The 25,799-nt window shown below is 35.9% G+C and overlaps 1 protein-coding gene across 2 annotated transcripts; it reads right to left on the minus strand.

Annotated features, from left to right (window-relative positions):
• Nucleotides 1-1,812: 1,812 nt before the first annotated feature.
• On the minus strand, nucleotides 1,813-24,469 carry LOC123549481 ((Lyso)-N-acylphosphatidylethanolamine lipase-like). 2 transcript variants are annotated; one of them, XM_045337610.2, is made up of 6 exons: nucleotides 24,331-24,469; nucleotides 21,099-21,190; nucleotides 16,429-16,956; nucleotides 15,105-15,216; nucleotides 11,313-11,499; nucleotides 1,813-2,908 (listed from the first exon to the last, which is right to left on the minus strand). In XM_045337610.2, exons 1-6 carry the CDS (start codon nucleotides 24,363-24,365, stop codon nucleotides 2,729-2,731), a joined length of 1,134 nt encoding a protein of 377 aa, XP_045193545.2. In that variant the 5' UTR covers nucleotides 24,366-24,469; the 3' UTR covers nucleotides 1,813-2,728. The 2 variants fall into 2 exon arrangements, with proteins under 2 accessions (XP_045193545.2, XP_045193546.2); XM_045337611.2 differs by lacking the exon at nucleotides 24,331-24,469 and adding an exon at nucleotides 24,190-24,324.
• Between the last annotated feature and the right edge of the window lie 1,330 nt (nucleotides 24,470-25,799).

The raw sequence follows: 25,799 nt of genomic DNA on the forward strand, positions 1-25,799 counted from the left end.
AGACAGCTAAAAAGGTTTTTCTATGATTTGGCCTAGTTGCCTAGTATTTGACCTCAGGTAACCCAGTTTAAAACCTGATCTAGCTTCACAGAGACAAACATTCTTACAAAGTTTTATTTTAACCAAGGTTTCTCTTTTATTTGACTTTGTGACATGGTTTTTAATCTTAGATACCCAGTTTTAAAATTGACATAGATTTCAGAAATACACATTCTGATAAAATTTTGTGAAGATCTAGTGTTAAAAAAGTTTTCCATTTAGTTGCAATGACCTAACAAAGCATATGACCCAGTTTCCAACTCTTCCAGATTTTATTGTGGGCAATATTGAACTATTGTTAAAAGTCTGCGATTAGCCCAGTTTTTTGTCTCAGGTAACTCAGTTTTAAACCCGACTAGATTTCATAGAGAGAAACATTCTGATGAAGTTTTACGAAGATCAAGTACCGATTGGTTTTCCTTGTAATTGAACTAATGACCTAGTTTTTAATCCTATATGACCCAGTTCTGCATTAAACCCAGAAAAGAAACAAATTATGTTTTTGTTAAAAATTGATCTATTGTTGAAAATATATAAAATAAACACAGAAAAAGAAACAAACTTATACTTTTGTTAAAACTATAGATATATGCAAATGTGGCACACTTTAATTATATCTTCTATCACTGTATTGAATATACATTCTAAGGCAAGGGAGACTATTTACTGTGAACATGGACTCAAATTATACACAAGGTGTAATTTCCCTTTACGTCTCTGTTCAATATGTGTATGTAGCGTTTAGGTTAGAAGGAACTAAATGCCCCAGCAGCTACATTTCTAAATACAAATAACATTGTATAAAATGTTTTCATCAGCATTTCCAGCCTTTCACTTCTTGTGAAACTACCCTTGTCTTGAAGGTCTCTAGGCAATCAAAAAAGATATGCAGTTGACCACAATGTAATAAAGCCATGACTAACTGAATGAGACACATGATGAAAATGCTAATATTCCAAAGGTAGACATCCGACAATACCTACTTTCTTTTCATTTTATCCAGCAGCTTCGACATAAAATTGGTACAGAAACAGAATATCAGACTCCTGTTTTGGTAGGTATGGTAGCCTTCGACTCGGTGAATATAACTTTCTGAGGGTTGATAAATCTTGATATCAACCTATGAAAAAGTCAATAATTGTTTTATAACATGAATAAATGTAAAGTCAGTCTTGTTATTACAATTGTAACTTTAATAACGAAATAAGGAATAAATTTAGACCAAAATCAGGTTGATATTGGTTTTCCAAGCACCTACTTCGATCTATTTTTATAATTTTCGTACTATTTATAACCCAAGATAAGTTGATATGATATATACTAATTACTTTTCGAACCGTTTTCAGCCAATCAGAGAAACAATAGAATACAGTCATGTAATAAAGAGAATTAACAGAATTACATTGCAATTATTTATAAAGGTTTGTACAAACTACAGGTTTGATGGTGTGAAGCTGCTTACAGGTATGAACTTATCTAATCAATGAACTATCATCTGGTGCACTGATCAGAGCCTTTGGTTATGATCAATGTTAAGATAAACCAATCAGTTTTCAGCAACCAAGTTGTTTGACAATTTGTTTGTGCCATTCAAATTAATCTGAAATGCAGACAGCTTAGCTAAGCAATATGACAACACAAACAGGTGCTGTTAAAAGTTGGCTATGATTATAAAGGGAATATCAGTGAACCTGCCCGGAAGAAGGGATTGTGCTGGGTTTTTTTTCCATTAAAATCTGGTGAAAGATAAGTCAGCGTAACAACTTACACAAATAAACTAAAAATTGATTTATTAAAATAATTGTAAAAAAACATATGTTAAACCAATTCTGTAATACTACCAACAGTAACATTTTAAATTAAAAACAGTTCACAAAAAATAAATGAACATAAAGATCACAAAATTACAATCACTGTGAAATGTCCAAAAGATATCTGTGAGCAACAAAAAGATGTTTAACTGTCTTTGATAGCCTAATAAGGTAATAACCTCTTATTATTTAGAAAGGATGAATACACTCTACAAAACAAACTGCTTAAAAGGCAAAATTCAATGTATCTGACATATGGCAATGTGTATTTTGGATGTAGACAATTGAGCTTTCTATTGATGAGTTCCTTTAAATTACCTATAAATACACTGTGCAGATACAGAACAAGCTTAAAACTCAACAACACAAATTCAATGCATTTGAAAAAATATAAATATATATCACATGAAAAACAATACATCTCTGAATTCAATATGTTCCATCAGCAATTTTTATCATTTGAAAATCTGAGAGGCTAGGAACCAGTCACTGAAAATCTATTGCTTCAAACCATAAACATAAATTGCATGTATATTCCACTTTGCCCAGTTCTTAGTATTAACTGGCCTTGACTGAGTTTCTTATATCATCAATAATCCATAATAAGCATAAAGTGAAAAGGACAGGCCAACTCCAAAGTTATAAATTCATTATTTTAAAGTTCTATCAAAAGACCTTGAAAACTGATTGATCATGTCCAGGGCCGTTACAATATTGAGTTTGGAAACCAGTCTATGTATGCTGCATTGCCATTGGTCAATTATAAGACTGAGCTGAGCAACAACCAATCAGATGCTTCCGTTCTAAGACTGGTCTCCACCCTAAGGCCTATGTCCATGCTTTTGAAAAACAATGCATTCTTAACACACATATCTTTTTCAGACTTGTGTTATTGGATATTCCTCCATATCTGTGTCAGTTTCAACTCTCTTCAGTTCTATTCTGGCAATTCTTTCGTTGTCCACATGTTTGTCCATTGTGTCCAAATACTGGCTCATTAAACTGTTGAAATTCTCAGATCTATCTGCATACACATGATGTCCAGCACCAACTATTATCTGAAATAGGAAAGTCACATCAAAAAAATATGGGAGAAAAATTTAGTAAGAGAAGAAACCCTTGTACGTATGTTAATTTGCTTTTTGTTTGTTTGTTTTGGGTTTAACGCCATTTTTCAACAGTATTTCAGTCACGTAACGGTGGGCAGTTAACCTAACCAGTGTTCCTGGACTCTGTACCAGTACAAACCTGTTCTCCACAAGTAACTGCTAACTTCCCCACATGAATCAGAGGTGGAGGACGAATGATTTCAGACACAATGTTTTTTATCAAATAGCCACGGAGAACATACGCCCCGCCCGAGGATCGAACTCACGACCCTGCGATCCGTAGACCAACGCTCTACCTACTGAGCTAAGCGAGCAGGCATGTTAATTTGCTTCAGAGATCTTAAGTTACAAAGCCTCTCAAGCAATCTCAAAGTCCCATGTTCATTCCTTTGTTTTTGGAACAAGTGGTGTATATATAAACACTGAATAAAAAGGAAAACATGTAGAGAAAATTGTGCAAAACAGTAAAAAAACAAAGTTAATGATCCAACAGGAATAGCCATGTTCCAGGAACGCAGCCACCCTGGAATAGAACACTGGGGTAGGTACTCACGTAGAACAAACTACTGATATGGAATGGCTTACCAGTCAATAGTCAAAACTACTGCCTGAGATCTGAAGTTTTTTATTACATGACAACAGAAATAAATCTATTTTTTAGCTATGCAAAATTTTGAGTTGTATTATTGACCAGAACAATAGACTGGTAAATATATATGGAGTCATGTAATAATATACTTATTGAATGGCTTGTTGGTCAATAGTCAAAACTATTGACCTCAGGCCAATAACATGACATCGAAAATTTTACTTAGAAATTTTGGAATTATTAGCCCTGGAAAACTCTGTTGATTATAGACTGTCACCCATCATAAACAAAACAAGAGGGTCATGATGACCCTGAATCGCTCACCTGAGTATATTGAACCACATGTTTCAAATGGCAAACTGATGCTAAAATATTAGAAAGTAGATCAGTAGGTCACATTTATGGTTACTGAAAGACAGTTTAAAGATTGGTGTGCAAAACTGTACATGTCGTCCATATTTCAAGGCTGGATCTTAAACTAGAGTGGTCAAAAGCAAAAGTTTACGCATGGACACACAGACGACATAGACCTACTGACCTAGTTTTTGACCAGTTGACCCAGTTTCCAACTTGACCTAGATATCATCAAGATGAATATTTTGACCAACTTTCACACAGATCCCATGAAAAATATCGCCTCTAGAGAGGTCACAGGGTTTTTCTATTATTTGACCTACTGACCTAGTTTTTGACGGCAGTTGACCTAATTTCGAACTTGAACTAGGTATAATCAAAGTGAACATTCTGACCAATTTTCATGAAGATCCATTGAAAAGTATGGCCTCTAGAGAGGTCACAAGGTTTCTCTATTTTTAGACCTACGGACCTAGTTTTTGACCGCACGTGACCCAGTTTCAAACTTGACCTAGATATCATCAAGGTGAACATTCTGACCAATTTTCATGAAGATCCGTTGAAATATATGGCCTCTAGGAGGTCACAAGGTTTTTCTATTATTTGACCTACTGACCTAGTTTTTGACCGTACGTGACCCTGTTTCGAATTTGACCTAGATATCATCAAGATGAACATTCTGACCAACTTTCATAAAGATCCCATGAAAAATGTGACCTCTAGAGTGGTCACAAGCAAATGTTTACGCACAGACGGATGCATGGACGACGGACGCCACGCGATCACAAAAGCTCACCTTGTCACTTCGTGACTGGTGAGCTAAAAACTACTGATTGTAGATTTATATAGGGTGTCATGTAATAACATATGCATTGTATTATACTTAGACTTTGCTGGTCCAAGATGGTGAGTTTAAGCAAAAAAGTTTACTTTGATTAAGAGTTAGGCCCATGTTAAGGAGAAAAAAGTTTGAACATCACCAAATCATAGAAAGAAAGCATTGTTTTACATGAAAATTAAACAGCGTATAAAACATTTACATTATTCTACAAAACCAATGTCAATTTACTCATACAGTCTAATCTGTCTTAAGCAGCCAGCCAGGGGAAGCAGACAATTTGGCCGCTGAAGCCAAGTGACCGCTGATTGGAGGTGCAGCCAGTATATGTATTTTTCAGACTTCCGACCAGTTTAGACTTTAGGCCCATTTCTTTTTCAGTTTCTATTATTATTTGAACAAGATACCTTGACGTGCATTTGCCTTTGTAATACGAATTGTCTTCTAAGCAATCTAAAACTCCAGTGTGATTTTTTAACAACAAAAATTGTTACAGACAATTTTCCAACTTCATAACAAGTTTGTTTACAATTTTCGGCATTTTGGTAAGGGAAGCTACTCTCCGCGCTTACTGTCTACGCTAAAAAAACCTAAGATCACCGTTATGTTCCGTAAAAGATCGAGTGGTTTATATTTCTTTCAAACACAATAATTTTCGTATAAATTTAATAGTCTTTTGATGAAAGAAATATAAAGAATCACAAATATTATGCTTCTTATTAGATATCGAGTATTATCTTTAACCGAGATCAAACTGTGAACAACAGAACTGACACGAGGTGACAGGCTAATTGCCGATTATTACTGGCCATTTGATCGAAACAAAATGGCCCCTAATAGTAATGTTTAAACAAGAGCACCGCCTTGCGGGTGCTGACGCTCATCTGATTTTTTTGTGTAATAGAAATATTGTCCTACCCATGATTTTCTAAGTCTAAAAAGGGCCACCATTCTTGCAAAAAGCAGGATAGAGTTATGTTTCTTGATGTACAGTGTCCACTTATGATGGTGAAAAACTGTTGCAAGTTTTAAAGCAATAGCTTTGATAGTTTATGAGAAAAGTATACTTAAACATAATACTCAACCAAGAAAATGATTTTCTAAGTCCAAAAGGGGCAATAATTATTGCAAAAAGCAGGATGGAGTTATGTTGCTTGCTGTACAGGGTCAGCTTATGATGGTGAACAAGTGTTGCAAGTTTCAAAGCAATAGCTTTGATAGTTTAAGAGAAAAAGTTCACCTAAACATAAAACTTAACCAAGAAATCTGATATTTTCTAAGTCCAAAAGGGGCCATAAATCTTGCAAAAAGCAGGATGGAGTTATGTTTCTTGCTGTACAGGGTCAGCTTATGATGGTGAACAAGTGTTGCAAGTTCTAAAGCAATAGCTTTGATAGTTTAGGATTAAAGCTGACCTAAACATAAAACTTAACCAAGAAAACTGATTTTCTAAGTCCAAAAGGGGCAATAATTCTTGCAAAAAGCAAGATGGAGTTATGTTTCTTGATGTACATGGTCTGCTTATGATGGTAAACAAGTATTCCAAGTTTCAAAGCAATAGCTTTGATAGTTTAGGAGAAAAGTTGACCTAAACATAAAACTTAACCAAGAAATCTGATATTTTCTAAGTACAAAAGGGGCCATAAATCTTGCAAAAAGCAAGATGGAGTTATGTTTCTTGCTATACAAAGTCAGCTTATGATGGTGAACAAGTATTCGAAGTTTCAAAGCAATAGCTTTGATAGTTTAGGAGAAAAGCTGACCTAAACATAAAACTTAACCAGGCAACGCCGACGCAGACGCCGACGCCGACCGACAACCGCTCAAGTGATGACAATAACTCATCATTTTTTTTCAAAAAATCAGATGAGCTAAAAATGGCATTTGCTTGGTATATTCTTACAGTTGACCGTGCTTCGCACGTATATGCAAATTTTTAAAAACTTTTACCGCGCCGTTTTTTATAAATTTTGTGTAATTTATGGTATTTCCTAAAGCTCAAGTAGAGACAAATTTCAAAGTGGTGGCCTTTATCCAAAACGTTTTCAGAGAATTTATTATTCCATTATTTTTTATGAAAGAAACATCAAACTATTGGTAAACAATCATAAAACTTAAACAAGAGGGCCATAATGGCCCTATATCGCTCACCTGTCATCATTGCACTTAAGGACAGGAAGGTCAAAAAATCATAATCAAGATCAATCAAAAGAATCATGAGAAAATATAGTTGAAATTTTCTTTAAGGTTCAGATATGTCAAAATACACCTATAAACTGGAGGTACCATCCATGTTGTACCACAGGAAAGTGGTCTCCGTTTTTCCCTACAGCCAATAATAAACAAGATACAAGAGGACCATGATGGTCCTGAATCGCTCACCTGTCCCAACATGACCCAGTTTTGAACTGAGTATGACGTGGTTTTTTTTCTATTATTTGACATAGTGACCTAGTTTTTGAGCTCATGTGACCCAGTTTTGAACCTGACCTAGATATCATAAAGATGAACATTCAGACCAACCTTCATACAGACCCCATGAAAAATATGGCCTCCAGAGAGGTCACAATGTTTTTTCATTATTTGACCTACTGACCTAGTTATTGATGGCACGTGACCCAGTTTCAAACTTGACCTAGATATCATGAAGGTGAACATTCTGACTAATTTTCATGAACATCCATTCAAAAGTATGGCCTCTAGACAGGTCACAAGGTTTTTCTATTTTTAGATCTACTGACCTAGTTTTTGACCGCAGCTGACCCAGTTTCAAACTTGACCTAGATATCATCAAGATGAACATTCAGACCAACTTTCATACAGATCCCATGAAAAATATGGCCTCTAGAGAGGTCACAAGGTTTTTCTATTATTTGACCTACTGACCTAGTTTTTGAAGGCACATGACCCAGTTTCGAACTTGACCTAGATATCATCAAGATGAACATTCAGACCAATTTTCATGAAGATCTTGTGAAATATATGGCCTCTAGAGAGGTCACAAGGTTTTTCTATTTTTAGACCTACTGACCTAGTTTTTAACCACAGTTGACCCAGTTTCGAACTTGGCCTAGTTATCATCAAGATGAACATTCAGACCAACCTTCATACAGATCCCATGAAAAATATGGCCTCTAGAGAGGTCACAAGGTTTTTTTATTATTTGACCTACTGACCTAGTTATTGATGGCACGTGACCCAGTTTCGAACCTGACCTAGATATCATCAAGGTGAACATTCTGACCAATTTTCATGAAGATCCATTCAAAAGTATGACCTCTAGAGCGGTCACAAGGTTTTTCTATTTTTAGACCTAATGACCTAGTTTTTGACCGCAGCTGACCCAGTTTCGAACTTGACCTAGATATCATCAAGATGAATATTCAGACCAACCTTCATACAGATCCCATGAAAAATATGGCCTCTAGAGAGGTCACAATGTTTTTCTATTATTTGACCTACTGACCTAGTTTTTGATGGCACGTGACCCAGTTTCGAACTTGACCTAGATATCATCAAGGTTAACATTCTGACCAATTTTCATGAAGATCTTGAGAAAAATATGGCCTCTAGAGAGGTCACAAGGTTTTTCTATTTTTAGACCTACTGACCTAGTTTTTGACCGCACGTGACCCAGTTTCGAACTTGACCTAGATATCATCAAGATGAACATTCTGACCAACTTTCATAAAGATCCCATGAAAAATGTGACCTCTAGAGAGGTCACAAGCAAAAGTTTACGCACGGACGGACGGACGACGACGGACGACGGACGCTGCGCGATCACAAAAGCTCACACTGTCACTTTGTGACATGTGAGCTAAAAAAAAACTGTCAATATAATTTTTTCTAGGGTGCCTCGAGTAAACGGATTTAATCAGACAGAATTCCAACTCCAATATTGAACAAGAGCTGTCCGTAAGACAGCCAAGCTCGACTATTCGAAATATTGTCCCAGAAGCAGGAAAATATTACCCAAAAAGGTTAAATATCAAAAGAGTTTTAAGTTCAAAAGGGGGAATAATTTGACCAAAATGCATATCAGTTATGGGACTTGCTGCTATCAACTAGTTTTATAACCCCGAAGGCACATGTGAAGTTTCAATTCAATATCTGCATTAGTTTTGGAGATAGAAACTTGCATGTAAAACTTTAACCAGAATTTTCAAAGTCCAAAAGGGGGCATAATTTGCCCAAAATACATGCCAGAGTTATGGGACTTGACCCAGTGAGGTTGGTAATTGATCTAGAAAAAGAAAAAATAAGTTTCAAATCTATATGCCTTTTAGTAATAGCTGTATGTACTTGCACGCAAAACTTTAACCAGAATTTGCTAAGTCCAAAAGGGGACATAATTTGGCCAAAATGAAGGTCAGAGTTATGGGACTTGCTACTATCAACTAGTTTTATAACCCCGAAGACACATGTGAAGTTTCAATTCAATATCTGCATTAGTTTTGGAGATAGAAACTTACATGTAAAACTTTAACCAAAATTTTCTAAGTCTAAAAGGGGGCATAATTTGCTCAAAAAACATGTCAGAGTTATGGGACTTGACCCAGTGAGGTTGGTAATTGATCTAGAAAAAGAAAAAATAAGTTTCAAATCTATATGCCTTTTAGAAATAGCTGTATGTACTTGCACGCAAAACTTTAACCAGAATTTTCTAAGTCCAAAAGGGGGCATAATTTGGCCAAAATGAAGGTCAGAGTTATGGGACTTGCTGCTATCAACTAGATTTATAACCCGGAAGACACATGTGAAGTTTCAATTCATTATCTGCATTAGTTTTGGAGATAGTAACTTGCATGTAAAACTTTAACCAAAATTTTCTAAGTCCAAAAGGGGGCATAATTTGCTCAAAATACATGTCAGAGTTATGGGACTTGACCCAGTGAGGTTGGTAATTGATCTAGAAAAAGAAAAAGTAAGTTTCAAATCTATATGCCTTTTAGAAATAGCTGTATGTACTTGCACGCAAAACTTTAACCAGAATTTTCTAAGTCCAAAAGGGGGCATAATTTGGCCAAAATGAAAGTCAGAGTTATGGGACTTGCTGCTATCAACTAGTTTTATAACCCCAAAGACACATGTGAAGTTTCAAATCAATATCTGCATTAGTTTTGGAGATAGTAACTTGCATGTAAAACTTTAACCAAAATTTTCTAAGTCCAAAAGGGGGCATAATTTGCTCAAAATACATGTCAGAGTTATGGGACTTGACCCAGAGAGGTTGGTAATTGACCTAGAAAAAGAAAAAATAAGTTTCAAAGCTATATGCCTTTAATTGATGGCTGTATGTACTTGCATGCAAAAACTTAACCAAGGTGTGACGCCGACGCCGACGCCAGGGTGAGTAGAATAGCTAGACTATTCTTCGAATAGTCGAGCTAAAAATTATGGTCGAATCCTGCGGGTCTGTTTTGAATTTTGCTCACTTCATTCAAAAATAACCTTGGGGCAGAAGTAAAACCTACCTACATTTCTTCCACAATATCTAATCTAAAGAATGAAGGCAAAATAGAGAACTTTTACCGCATGTAACTCAGTATTTTTAAAGATGTCTAACTCAACCCCTTCTGTTTTAGAGGTAAATTCACTTTTAACAGCAAGAAATCGCATATCAAATGATATTTTTCCCCATTTTTGTACAATAAATCAATAACAAGTCTTGATAGAAGTAAAAACTTACTAGAAAAAAAGGAAAACAAGGGAAAAAAAATCTGGTCCCTGTAGGGCTTGAACCTACGCCCCCCTGAAAATTGCTGTCAAAGTAGGTTTATGGTAGGAATTGAATACTCTTCAAAAAGGAGGTACTCTATTATAGGCCTATAATGATAAGCTCATGTCCTTTTGGCGTCCGTGTGGAGAAGCCACGCGAGACTTAGCAATCACGTGTTCCTCGAAAATCAGACACAATGTCTTTTATCAAATCGTCACGGAGAACATACGCCTCGCCCAGGGTTCGAACTCACGACCCCGAGATCCGTAGATCTGCGCTCTCCCCATTGAGCTAAGCGGGCAGGCTGCGGACGGGAGGTGGCCGCTGAATAAAGTGATAAAATAGAAAATCCGTCGGGGCGTCATAAAATGACCGCTAAACGGAGGTGACCGCTGATCGGAGATGACCGTTAGTACAGGTTAGACTGTATATGTATTGAATTCCGGAAAGGAACTGCATGAAGGGGCTACACTTCTGGACAGTTCAGCACCTTTAAAAACTCGCCATTTTTAAAAAGCTGTTACATGTCTTCGTTTTTGTTGCATTTGCAACAATGATCCAGTATTTAAACTTAACAAAACTAGATAAAACATCGTTTTTGACAATTGTTTTCATTTATTTCTTTACAAATGGCATTCTTTTTTTAAAGGGGGACAACTCCTTTAGAATATTTCAAGTATCCAATTCTATGGGGCAGAACAGTAAAACATGTATTGGACAGATGAGTTGTTTGTCAAGATGTTGTTCGTTTACTAATAATTTCTGTTGTTTTGTGATATACTGCTAAACCTTAAGAACCCTCTTATAACAGAAGAGATTTGGAACTAGACAAAACTTTGTAATTACAAACCTCTACGTCAACTCTGCTTTCATTACGAAGATATCTGGACTGGTTCCCACATTCTCTGTCCATCCAAGTTCTGGAACCGTAGATGAAAGTAATTGGCAGATTCTTGTCAATGTCTCCTATACGCTGTATCATCGGACGCTTTGCCCAACCCAGAGGCAAGGAAAGAGTTTTGAAAGCTGTTTCTCCACTGAAAGTGATGAGAAGGTAAATAAGAATGGCATTTTAACCTGTGTCAAAAAGAGAATGAGGAATGGCCATACCCGTCATAGCTTTGTTCTGTAGTGGAACAGAGTTAAATTAGTAATGAAGGAAGCTGAAGTTACCGTTTTGCACAGCTTAACCAAAAATTGCTAAGTGCAAAGTAACCTATGCACTGCATGTTGAATTACCACAGTGAACAAGTGTGTGATGTTTCAATCCACTCCCATCGATGGGTACTGAGATACCAGCTTTACAGAAACTTGAGACTTAAAAGGGACGTAATTTTGTCAAAATGCAAAGTAGAGTTATGGAACCTGTGCATTAAATGTCAGATCACCACAGTGAACAAGTGTGTGAAGTTTCAATCCATTCCCAAGCTTGTATACTGAGATACCAGCTTACACACAAAAACTTAACCAAATTGGGATGTTGATGCCAAAAATTGTTGAGTTCAATAACTCTACCTATTTTTCGAATAGACAAGGTGAAAAAAAGCACTGAGAGTTATACCTTTTATCCCACCACATTACAGCCCGTAAGTTTATCTACATATGGAAAGTTTCAATAAGATCTACATTGTAGGAAAACTTACATCTGTGAAAATATGATCAAAGTTATAATTTTCCCATAATGAAAACTTGAGTGATCCGAACGTGCAGAACTAACATAAACTAAAAACTAAAGGACCTATTAATATTCGAGTATGTCAACTGTGTGTATGGAGCTCCCGGAATCCCCCTTCTTGTAGTTTAATAAATTTAATGTGGAAAGACACAAATGTAATATTCTTTTTATCACATGTAAGCTTTTCCTGTTGAAACATCAAAATTTCTTCTTCCACGACGTCAAACATGTGATAAATAAATGTCCTCATCATCAGTCATATTCCTACAGATCACCCAGGATAACATTGTATTGCATATCAGAAACGAAACTTAATACAGAAACTCAATAGTGTATATAATGTATTTTGCAATATACTGACATAAACACTCCAGTCTTTTAGAATGGACATTTATCACTAAAAATCTTTCTGTTCTAACTCTTGTATTATATTTCATTTCCTATCAGGTGAGTGAAGTCATTTGTGAAGTACTTTTTTAAGTCAGCCATTGTGTTAAAGAATTCATTTAAATCGATATTTTCAATTTTATTCAGACTAAAGAACAAATGTCAGTACAGATGAGTATCTTATAGAAAGGTTATTAGCTAAGCATAGGAAAAGATGTAATATTTCTTTTGTTGAATACATTATATCCAATAGCATTCACCTTTAATCATGCAATGTAGCCACTGTTAAACACTGATGATGTCCATATTTTTCTATAAAAATCTAATAGCCTTGAAACAAAGAATACTAATCAAAGAGACTGTGAATTACAGTGACAGATATAATCTAGAATGGTACCATACTAACCTTGGAGACTGTGCATTACAGTGATAGATGTAACCTAGAATGGTACCATACTAACCTTGGAGAATGTGCATTACAGTGATAGATGTAATCTAGAATGGTACCATACTAACCTTGGAGAATGTGCATTACAGTGATAGATGTAATCTAGAATGGTACCATACTAACCTTGGAGACTGTGCATTACAGTGATAGATGTAATCTAGAATGGTAACATACTAATCTTGGAGAATGTGCATTACAGTGATAGATGTAACCTAGAATGGTACCATACTAACCTTGGAGACTGTGCATTACAGTGATAGATGTAATCTAGAATGGTACCATACTAACCTTGGAGACTGTGCATTACAGTGATAGATGTAATCTAGAATGGTAACATACTAATCTTGGAGAATGTGCATTACAGTGATAGATGTAACCTAGAATGGTACCATACTAACCTTGTAGACTGTGCATTACAGTGATAGATTTAATCTAGAATGGTACCATGATGTGCATTACAGTGATAGATGAAATCTAGAATGGTACCATACTAACCTTGGAGAATGTGCATTACAGTGATAGATGAAATCTAGAATGGTAACATACTAACCTTGGAGAATGTGCATTACAGTGATAGATGTAACCTAGAATGGTATCATACTAACCTTGGAGACTGTGCATTACAGTGATAGATGAAATCTAGAATGGTACCATACTAACCTTGGAGAATGTGTATTACAGTGATAGATGAAATCTAGAATGGTAACACACTAACCTTGGAGAATGTGCATTACAGTGATAGATGTAACCTAGAATGGTACCATATTAACCTTGGAGACTGTGCATTACAGTGATAGATTTAATCTAGAATGGTACCATGATGTGCATTACAGTGATAGATGAAATCTAGAATGGTACCATACTAACCTTGGAGACTGTGCATTACAGTGATAGATGTAATCTAGAATGGTACCATAGTAACCTTGGAGACTGTGCATTACAGTGATAGATTTAATCTAGAATGGTATAAAACTAACCTAGGAGACTGTGCATTACAATGATAGATGTAATACAGAATGGTACCACACTCACCTTGCAGACTGTGCATTACAGTGATAGATATAATCTAGAATGGTACCATACTAACCTTGGAGAATGTGCATTACAGTGATAGATGTAATCTAGAATGGTACCATACTAACCTTGGAGAATGTGCATTACAGTGATAGATGTAATCTAGAATGGTACCATACTAACCTTGGAGACTGTGCATTACAGTGATAGATGTAATCTAGAATGGTACCAAACTAACCTAGGAGACTGTGCATTACAATGATAGATGTAATCTAGAATGGTACCATACTAACCCTGGAGACTGTGCATTACAGTGATACATGTAATCTAGAATGGTATCAAACTAACCTAGGAGACTGTGCATTACAATGATAGATGTAATATAGAATGGTACCACACTCACTTTGGAGACTGTGCATTACAGTGATAGATGTAATCTAGAATGGTACCATACTAACCTTGGAGACTGTGCATTACAGTGATAGATGTAATCTAGAATGGTACCATACTAACCTTGGAGAATGTGCATTACAGTGATAGATGTAATCTAGAATGGTACCATACTAACCTAGGAGACTGTGCATTACAGTGATAGATGTAATCTAGAATGGTACCATACTAACCTTGGAGACTGTGCATTACAGTGATAGATGTAATCTAGAATGGTACCAAACTAACCTAGGAGACTGTGCATTACAATGATAGATGTAATCTAGAATGGTACCATACTAACCCTGGAGACTGTGCATTACAGTGATACATGTAATCTAGAATGGTATCAAACTAACCTAGGAGACTGTGCATTACAATGATAGATGTAATATAGAATGGTACCACACTCACTTTGGAGACTGTGCATTACAGTGATAGATGTAATCTAGAATGGTGCCACACTCACCTTGGAGACTGTGCATTACAGTGATAGATGTAATCTAGAATGGTGCCACACTCACCTTGGAGACTGTGCATTACAGTGATAGATGTAATCTAGAATGGTGCCACACTCACCTTGGAGACTGTGCATTACAGTGATAGATGTAATCTAGAATGGTACCACACTCACCTTGGAGACTGTGCATTACAGTGATAGATGCAATCTAGAATGGTACCACACTCACCTTGGAGACTGTGCATTACAGTGATAGATGTAATCTAGAATGGTATCGTCATCAAACAGAGGTGAAAACTTTGCTTGTAGGTCTGGACGAAATCTCTTGATTAAACCTGGTCCTGCAAAAAAATGTTTTTTTTCAAACTAGAAAGAAACTCAACATTTGCTTTTAATACCAATATCTTGAAAATCTACATTGTTGCCATTATTACAAAATGTATAAAACTACACATTCGTTCTATGCTTAACCTTAACCAGTTCACACACTTCAATTCAAAATTTCGAATATAGCAAAAAATAATTACAGGGTACCTTATTCATATTTTAATTGAATATCTATTTTATCATTAAGATTCAGATGTTATCACTTTCACTGTTTATGTAGGAGTTGATGTTAAACCCAACTATATTATAATAAATTAGCCACGCCATGAGAAAACTAACATAATTGGTTTTGCGACCAGCATGGATCCAGACCAGCCCGCACATCAGCGCAGTGTAGTCAGGAGCCATGCTGTTCGCTGACTGTTTCTCTAGTTGCAACAGGCTTTGAAAGCGAACAGCATGGATCCTGTCCAGACTGCGCAGATGCGCAGGCTGGTCTGGATCCATGCTGGTCGCAAACGCACTATGTTGGTTTTCTCATGGCGCAGCTCAAACTGCTCCTGTTTGTAGATGCAGATGGGAATATCTGGATAACTAACTGAGTTTTAGCAAAAACAGTTACCTGAGAACTGGACATTCCCAAATGCATCTAAAACTTGTGGTAGATTACTTTTCTTGCATACCGTATTTTAAAGATTATAGAATAAGATAAGTAAAACGAAGTACTTTCTTTATTGCACTCTTTCTTACAGTGTAGTATATTTAAACAAAGCATGGAAATTAACATCTATGAACAGAAAAGAGGCACAACAAATAAGTTCCAAGTTAGTTTCATCATATATAGCGTAACATTAAGTTATTTTTGAATAGAAAAATATCCTATGAAGAACAAACAGTGACTATCAAGGTGATTTTTATGGAATTTCTATATACAACATTCATGCATAATCAATGCATGAATCGTTAGTCCTCGTTAACAACAGAGCAGTCACCTGGCATGTGGGTGCCAATTGCTATTTGCCAGCATGGATAAAATCAATGCCAGTCCAGTGTGCAAGAAAATATTAACAGCATACAAACCCCATTGTTCATATGTTTTAGCTAAATAATATAAAATTTACATGAACCTCTGGTATTAAAAGATGCCTTAACTATGTAATATAATACTGAATAAAAACCCCATTGTCCACATGCTCTCACTAAATAATATATAAATCGATACAAACCCCATGGTCCAGATGCTCTGACTACAGCAAGTGGGTTGAATGGTGACAGCACCTTAGCCACAGCTCTCACCCACACTGGTATTCTCCTAGTTCGTTCATTATCTTTTGGGGTATCTGGAAATCCCCATGGGTCCACCAAAAACAAATGCTGAATCTTCTCTGGATACTTTAAGGCATAAGCACTTACAACATAGGCTCCTAAACTATGTCCTAGCAATGCCATTTTATCTATTTTCATTTCTTGTCGCCATTCTTCTATAGATTCAACAAATTCCATCTCAACTAGCCTAGAACTTGTACTAAATTTAGGTCTTGAACTTCTACCAAAACCTAACAAGTCAAAAGTGTACACTGGTCTTTTATGGGCGAGAGAATCAATGTTTTGAGCCCAGAGACCAATTCCTCCCCCCATCCCGTGGACCATCACTAGAGGTACATTGGGCTTGTCTTTGTTTGCAACAACTGTCCATATTCTGTGTTGACTCTGAGGTAGGGTTACAAATCTTTTGTCGAAAGCACTTTTCAAACCTGAAAAATATGTATAACTTTAATAAATGAGCCGTGCCATGAGAAAACCAACATAGTGGGTATGTGACCAGCATGGATCCAGACCAGCCTGCGCGTCCGCGCAGTCTGGTCAGGCTCCATGCTGTTCGCTTTTAAAGCCTATTGGAATTGGAGAAACTATTAGCGAACAGCATGGATCCTGACCAGACTGCGCGGATGCGCAGGCTGGTCTGGATCCATGCTGGTCGCATACCCATTATGTTGGTTTTCCCATGGCACGGCTCAAATTATTATCAATTAATGTTCTTTACAAATGGCATTCTGTTACTGACTATTACCTAATGCTCTACACAAATGGTAATATTGACTGACTACATTGTAATACTAAAATTAATGCTCTATACAAAAAATTGTAATTTGACTATTACCTAATTCTCTAAATGGCAATTTGTTACCGACTATTACTTAATGCTCTTTACAACTGTTAATTTGGCTATTACTTAATGTTCTACATAAATGGTAATTTGTTACTGAGTAACCCTAAATTGTTTCATACAAAAAGCAATACTTTAAATAATGACCTACATAATACATTGCATACAAACTGAATTTTCTGTTTTGACCATTTCTGTATGAGGTGGACAACTACTTCCCTAACTGTACAAAAAACTGTTGCATACACAGTCGAGATGCTAAAAAAATTTCCAATATGACAAGCCTTTAATATGAACTGTTTTCTTACATGTTGAGACAGAGTAAAGAGTTTAAAAGCACATTTTGCATGATAAACATTTGAGAAAACCAACATAGTGGCTTTGCGACCAGCATGGATCCAGACCAGCCTGCGCATCCGCGCAGTCTGGTCAGGATCCATGCTGTTCGCTAACAGTTTCTCTAATTGCAACAGGCTTTGAAAGTGAACAGCATGGATCCTGACCAGACTGCGCGGATGCGCAGGCTGGTCTGGATCTATGCTGGTCGCAAACCCACTATGTTGGTTTTCTCATGGCACGGCTCATTTCATGTTCTTTCAGGTGTACATCTCATTTATTTTTCTGCAAAGTTATATGGATATAAACATGGTTGATATACAGAAGAGACACAGTATAGAACAACATTCTGACCAGTTGCTTTTGGCCTATCAACCTCAGGCTAAAGTTAAAGTTTGACTCAGCTACCTTGAAAACTGATTTCGACACAAACACACAGGAAATAATGGCATAATTTTGATAATACACATTTTTTTTCACATATTCAACATGTTAAATTTGTAGTACTCTGAGACTATGAAAATATACATCAATTGGTACACAGAAACACTTATTGAAGTGGACAAAAATTATAAACGTGCTAGAATCAAATCAAACCTGCCTACAAACCTGTTGATTTGCTTTTATGTGTTATCTATAGCTGGCTTTTCATTAAGTAGTACCAGTAAGTACATGTACACTGTACTGCTAAGTTTTACAAGAACAACAGCTGTCTGTAGTAAGACAGCCAATGCTTGACTATTCAAATTGCTGTCCTAGCCTAAATGTTAAAATAGATATGAGCCACGCCATGAGAAAACCAACATAGTGCATTTGCAACCAGCATGGATCTAGACCAGCCTGCGCATCCATGCTGTCTGGTCAGGATCCATCATGTTCGCTTTCAAAGACTATTGGAATTAGAGAAACTGTTAGCGAACAGCATGGATCCTGACCAGATTGTGGATGCACATGCTGGTCTGGATCCATGCTTGTCGCAAACGCACACTATGTTGGTTTTCTCATGGCATGTCTCATATATAGTTTTAATCCAGTATCTGCATTAGTTTTGGAGATAGAAACTTGCATGCAAAACTTTAACCAGCACTTTCTAAGTCCAAATGGGGGCAATTAATTTGGCTTAAAATACATGTCAGAGTTATGGCTCTTGATGCTATCACATAGTTTTATAACCAAGAAGACAGATGTGAAGTTTCAAATTATATCTACATTAGTTTTGGAGATAGTACCTTGCATGAGGAAAGTCCAAAAGGGGGCTTATAACATGTCAGAGTTATGGGACTTGACCCAGTGAGGTTGGTTATTGACCTCGAAAAAGAAAAAATAAGTTTCAAAGCTAACTGTCTTTAAATGAAAGCTATACGTACTTGCATGCAAAACTACAACCAAGGTGAGACGCAGATGCCAGGATGAGTAGAATAGCTCAGACTATTCTTCGAATAATCGAGCTAAAGATTAATAACAGATAAAAAACAAACCGGCTATAATTCCATTTTTGCCTTACAACATTGTACTCTGAAATTGATGTCTATGAAATGAAACAGTAAACTGTTCTGCACTAGTATGAACATAGAGACCCATACTGAGCTGCTTCATTGTGTATTGGAACCAAGACCTTATTTTCTGTTGTCACTTGCTTATCACATGACCATTCTGTCTGCATCAGGTTTTTATAGGTCAGTCAACACAAGTTGCAAACATTCTAGAACTGTTCGTAGACTAGATAAGTATAAGAACACTTTTCTTGTTTTTCCCCACTGACATATAGTATATACAGAAAATTCAGAGGAGTCGGTGGAATATATGTTTAAACTAATTGTTTAATATGCAACTCCATCTGTTCTTGGACCAGCAAAAGGCCTGCTATCATTATATTTACATTACTCAACAAATGAAATTAACAAGAGCTGTCCATAAGACAGCCAAGCTCGACTATTCGAAATATTGTCCCAGAAGCAGGAAAGTATTACCCAAAAAGGTTAAATATCAAAAGAGTTTTAAGTTCAAAAGGGGGAATAATTTGACCAAAATGCATATCAGTTATGGGACTTGCTGCTATCAACTAGTTTTATAACCCCGAAGGCACATGTGAAGTTTCAATTCAATATCTGCATTAGTTTTGGAGACAGAAACTTGCATGTAAAACTTTAACCAGAATTTTCAAAGTCCAAAAGGGGGCATAATTTGCCCAAAATACATGCCAGAGTTATGGGACTTGACCCAGTGAGGTTGGTAATTGATCTAGAAAAAGAAAAAATAAGTTTCAAATCTATATGCCTTTTAGTAATAGCTGTATGTACTTGCACGCAAAACTTTAACCAGAATTTGCTAAGTCCAAAAGGGGACATAATTTGGCCAAAATGAAGGTCAGAGTTATGGGACTTGCTGCTATCAACTAGTTTTATAACCCCAAAGACACATGTGAAGTTTCAATTCAATATCTGCATTAGTTTTGGAGATAGAAACTTGCATGTAAACTTTAACCAAAATTTTCTAAGTCTAAAAGGGGGCATAATTTGCTCAAAAAACATGTCAGAGTTATGGGACTTGACCCAGTGAGGTTGGTAATTGATCTAGAAAAAGAAAAAATAAGTTTCAAATCTATATGCCTTTTAGAAATAGCTGTATGTACTTGCACGCAAAACTAACCAGAATTTTCTAAGTCCAAAAGGGGGCATGATTTGGCAAAATGAAGGTCAGAGTTACGGGACTTGCTGCTATCAACTAGATTTATAACCCCGAAGACACATGTGAAGTTTCAATTCAATATCTGCATTAGTTTTGGAGATAGTAACTTGCATGTAAAACTTTAACCAAAATTTTCTAAGTCTAAAAGGGGGCATAATTTGCTCAAAATACATGTCAGAGTTATGGGTCTTGACCCAGTGAGGTTGGTAATTGATCTAGAAAAAGAAAAAATAAGTTTCAAATCTATATGCCTTTTAGAAATAGCTGTATGTACTTGCACGCAAAACTTTAACCAGAATTTTCTAAGTCCAAAAGGGGGCATAATTTGGCCAAAATGAAAGTCAGAGTTATGGGACTTGCTGCTATCAACTAGTTTTATAACCCCGAAGACACATGTGAAGTTTCAAATCAATATCTGCATTAGTTTTGGAGATAGTAACTTGCATGTATAACTTTAACTAAAATTTTCTAAGTCCAAAAGGGGGCATAATTTGCTCAAAATACATGTCAGAGTTATGGGACTTGACCCAGAGAGGTTGGTAATTGACCTAGAAAAAGAAAAAATAAGTTTCAAAGCTATATGCCTTTAATTGATGGCTGTATGTACTTGCATGCAAAAACTTAACCAAGGTGTGACGCCGACGCCGACGCCAGGGTGAGTAGAATAGCTAGACTATTCTTTGAATAGTCGAGCTAAAAACTTACTGCTTAGAATACGGGACTCGATCTGTGCCAGCTGAGCCATAGATGTTGGTACCCACTTAAACCAACCAGCGTTTTCTTGAGCAACTATTTGACTGAAAATATGTACATGTATATATGTTGTAAAACTATAATAAACTCAAGATAAAAATCTTAAATTCAGATAAATGGAACAATTTGAACGAAATGTTTGCTCTGATAACTTCATAACTTTGCAATGTATTCCGTAAAGCACTAAAGTACTTGATCTTGAACGAAGATCTGAGGATGACATATTCACATTCATCTTTCTGTATATTTGGATTTCCAATATTGCTATTTTTATTTTCGCAAAACTATTTTTATTTGAACCAATCAGACGACTTGTTTCAATTTTTTTACAAGCATTTGGCTGAACCATCAAAACAGCGTTGAATGTCAAAGGGTGAGAAAAATGTGCAGTTAGCCCAGGGCTCGAACCGGGACCCTGGTTTTCAGGCAAGTGCTCAATTGCTATGCCTCTAGATTCTTGCATATTCCACATATTAACTTTGATGATTAAAGATAATGCTGTACCAAGTTTATAAGCAATAAGACTTCCAAGAACCAGAAAATTGCAGCAATTATTGTGAAAAGGTAATGTTAAGCAAATTACAATGATAGTTTATATAAAGCAATTTTAAATACAGAGGAAATTGTTGAAACTTAAATACATGTACATGATTTTAGTTTTTATTACTAAATGATCACTGCAATTATTAATTTTTGATAGTTATTTAAACTGTAAATGTTGTTCTTTTCTTTGAACGTCAGAAATTCATCTCTTGCTATTTTTAACTTATTTGCAAATACTTTGCATATTATTTGCATGTACATGTAAGTTGCAAACACTTTGCTATCACTTAAAAATTGTAAGTTATTTGTAGCATAAATACACATATTTGCAATGTATTTGCCGATTAGCAACCTTTGCAGCTGTGAATTGTAAACTGTTTGCAAAGTATTTGCATTCTGTGTGTAGTGTATATTTGCAAAACCTTTGCAGAATAGTTGCATGTTTCGTTCCAATTCTACTTGTCTGTGGAATGTATTCAGCAATCATGTGCTGCCACTGTTCTGCAAAGATTATGGCAAATAATTGGCAAAGGTAAAAAGTATTTTCTGCAAAGGCCCTGCTTATGCATGGGATAAACACAGAAGTATAAAATACACAGAATGGCAACAGGAGATAATCCTGTGTAAGCTTGTGTCACAGCTTATCTTACTGAAGCATTTGCCGACTTGATCACTTGTGATCAAATCAACAGACGCTTATTAAAGTATTACAATGTAGTTACACTGGCAATATGGCCAGCACGTAATAAACCGAATCGGGTCCAAATTTCAAACGACAACAGTTCACTTTAAACATGGTAAAATATCTCAAAAATAAGCACACGGACCTATAAATTTCATTTCACCATATTATAGGCCATATATTTATTCAGGGATCTAATTTAACTTTTTTTCCCACTAGCAATTTTTTACTAGTGCCATTTTTTCCCACTAACAAAATGGTGGGTTCCGCTAGCAATTATATAAAGACTGTTTTACATTCTAAATTTATTAAGTTGTTGTTTTATTGTGGTTTCATATAAATTAAAGTTAAATGTTCAGCTCCGTTTCCAAATTTTTCACAGTTCGAACAGGCGGGGATGTTTTGGAAGTACAAACCAAAGTACTCGATGATTCTTTGAACTTTTGGCTTGACTCGGAAGTTTTAAGTTCTTTCAGGTCACTGCCCCTGGTGTCGCTAGCATTTTAAGTCTCCATGGGCTTTTTTTGTCCAAAGAAACTTTTAATTTTCCTCTCTATTTTCGCAGTTGCGAATCACCGACCAAAACGAAACAAATATCATCTAGACGCTTACTTAGATATCCGATAATTACATTTGTATAACAGCGACAAGCGTCTACAAGTGGTCACGTAATTATCGGTAAAATAAATACCCCAAAGGAGCTTTAACAGAGCACAGGTCTTTGAGTGACTTTGTCAATTTTCAAACATGATCGCGAAAATATTCGAGTGCCACGATTTTCTACTCACATTCTTTATTCTTACTTGAAATTCGGTCCCTGTTATTTACAACTGTGAGAAGAATCATCAAAATCTATATTTTAGAAAAAATTCTTATATGCTGTGTTCTCGTAATTCCGTGGCTTTTAACTGCCAAAATTACTCATGTGCGTTTGATGTTACGTATTCGCATGTTGTTTTTTAACCAACAGTAGCTGCAACCTTTCAATAAAAACATGCTAAGTCAAAAAATCAACAAGATATGACAGAAAATGAAAAATTTCACCTCATGTATGTTGACCTACATTGGTCTGGATCAGTTAGCAGCTTCTCGTTGAATCCGTGGCTCTGACTGGCTAATTGATGGTCGCCATGGTGAAGGGTACCTTGACAAATTACACCGCTCAGTATTTAGTTAGGGGACTGCATAATGTGTTGCTACAATTTTAACACAATCGGTTTGCATGTTTGTATTTAATAAAAGTTTTTGTATGCCACCCTCTTTTTCCTTAGCACTGAAAAGTGTTTTTTTCACATTTCCATACTTTTAAGTAAATAAGCTATACTTACCTGTTTATTGCGCATTTTTGGATGCTCACAAATCTATGTTTACTTTTCTGAGAAACTTGCATGGACTTCGGACATGCGCGTCAGCGGCACAAGCGTAATTTGAGAGCCACGGAATGAACGAGAAACCACGGAATATCGAGAAAAATGTTATGAAAGTTATGATTTCCATTATGAAATATTGCGTGAGGTCCATATTTTTTTTTCAGATGAGCACTAGTCTAGCAAAAAATCAAGCACATGTGTACGACCCTAGCTGTTTTTTATTTGCTGAATTTTCTAGGTTTATTCTGAAGGTTTGAAAAATCTTTAGTATGTATTCACATAAAATTTTGTTAGCAGATATCGAAATCTTTAGTAAATAACAGGAATCATTACTTAATCCTTAGGAAATCTATTACCGGATGGCTAGAACGCAGGCTAGAGGTCTGGTTACCGGACGGCTAGACACTTCCTAAAGAGTTACATAATTTCTTAATAGCAAAACACAAACCTATTTTCCTGCTGCTTAACGTCCATTATCAATGCACAAAATTTTCAGTTTGACCAGATATTCCTTTGACTTACAAAATCCGTTCTTGTTATATACTAGAACAAGAACTAGGACGCACATCTACGAAATGTTTATTTTTACCTTTCTGACTTGTCAAGTTGAACGTCATCCGCCATTTTAAGTTGTCACATGACCGCATTCATGTTTACATTAAAATCCGTATTCGGAATCCGGACAGCCGAGTTCTCATCATGCGGTACAATGGAGATATGTGGCTGCTTTGATTAGATAATTAATAATTTAACTCAAATCTATGACAAGTATCTGCGTTAAGGTAGTTCTGCACGTTTGATAAACCGGAAGTGATGGCGTAACGTCATTTATCCGGAAAACGTAGAATAAAGCCTGGATTCTGCGTACGGAAATGAAAATCATTTTATGAATTAATCGACACCCAGGCCCGTGTGCAGGATTTGATTGCTGGGGGGTGGGGGGGGGGGGGGGCAACCTGGGGTGGGTTCGGGAGGGGTACCCCCTCCGATTGTGAAATTTTTTTAATATGGCACATGAATAGATGCATTTTCCTGCTACCTGAAACACCTTTGATGCATGAATGTATTATATATTTAAGGAAAAGTCTACTTTTTAATCATTTCATCAAGCCTTTTCAATGTATGTATGATTGTACAGTCACAGTGTATGGACTTATTTTTCTGTATGATACCCAGTTGAAAAAAAATGTTGAAGTTTTAAGATGATTATTATGTAGACTAGCTCCTAGACTATGATGATTTTTTTTCACATTTTTATGATTTCATGTAGTGAACTGAGCCAGTCTATATACTATGTCCAATATTACAATTTTAACATCAGTCCTCTTAGAAAATCTCTAGAATAGACTGGCTTTTGTCTGTATGAACATAAAAAAGAAAAAAAATCATAGAAATATCGTAATTATCAGTCTAGTGGCTAGTCTAATTATTAAGGGTATCCTATTTGCAAAATGGCCAAATGTTTTTAGATTTCCAACAAAACAAACGAAGTATTATGACAATTACTATTTACATCACAGATTTCAAATGACAATGAACTCTTAACTGTACCAAAGATCTATAAAAATAAATAGATGTGTATTTTATACTTCTTTGACTGTACAAACTATAACATCACAGCACATATTAAATATATGTATGTATAAAACCCCTCATAAGTAACGAGTTTTAGATACGTTTTGTAAGATTTACTGAGAAACTATTTTTAAAACTATGAGAGTTTTTAAGTAAGGTTATTGGACCCAAAAGAGTAAAATTGATACAGTAGTTTCAAATTCATAATTGTTGTAAAATAAAAAGATAGGATAAATATGTATCAATTTAATAAATTTGGGGAATGTGCCTTAATGTAAAAACAAAATACAACCATCATAATGTTTCAATTTTCAAATTCATTTTATGATTTACTTAACAAAACCAACAATGTAATGATCATTTTATAACACTTCCAAAGAGTAAAAAACATAATAGTTTCTCCACTACCCAATCAAGTACCGATCAAGCGATCAATGAAGCATGCACAGACAAACTTTTACCTGTGACATGCCTGGGGCTAAT

The sequence above is a fragment of the Mercenaria mercenaria genome, chromosome 6 (genome assembly GCF_021730395.1).
Source record: "Mercenaria mercenaria strain notata chromosome 6, MADL_Memer_1, whole genome shotgun sequence".
Lineage (NCBI taxonomy): Eukaryota > Metazoa > Mollusca > Bivalvia > Venerida > Veneridae > Mercenaria > Mercenaria mercenaria.

What these genes read in the sequence shown, in the direction of transcription:
- LOC123549481 (XM_045337610.2), bottom strand. Translation starts at nt 24,365, where the DNA reads ATGGCGGATGACGTTCAACTTGACAAGTCAGAAAG. An exon ending in CGAGTCCCGTATTCTAAGCA is followed by an intron (nt 16,957 to 21,098) that starts GTAAGTTTTTAG and finishes CATATTTTTCAG; the next exon opens with GTTTGAAAAGTGCTTTCGAC. An exon ending in CAGAGCATCTGGACCATGGG is followed by an intron (nt 15,217 to 16,428) that starts GTTTGTATCGAT and finishes ATTTTTTTGCAG; the next exon opens with GACCAGGTTTAATCAAGAGA.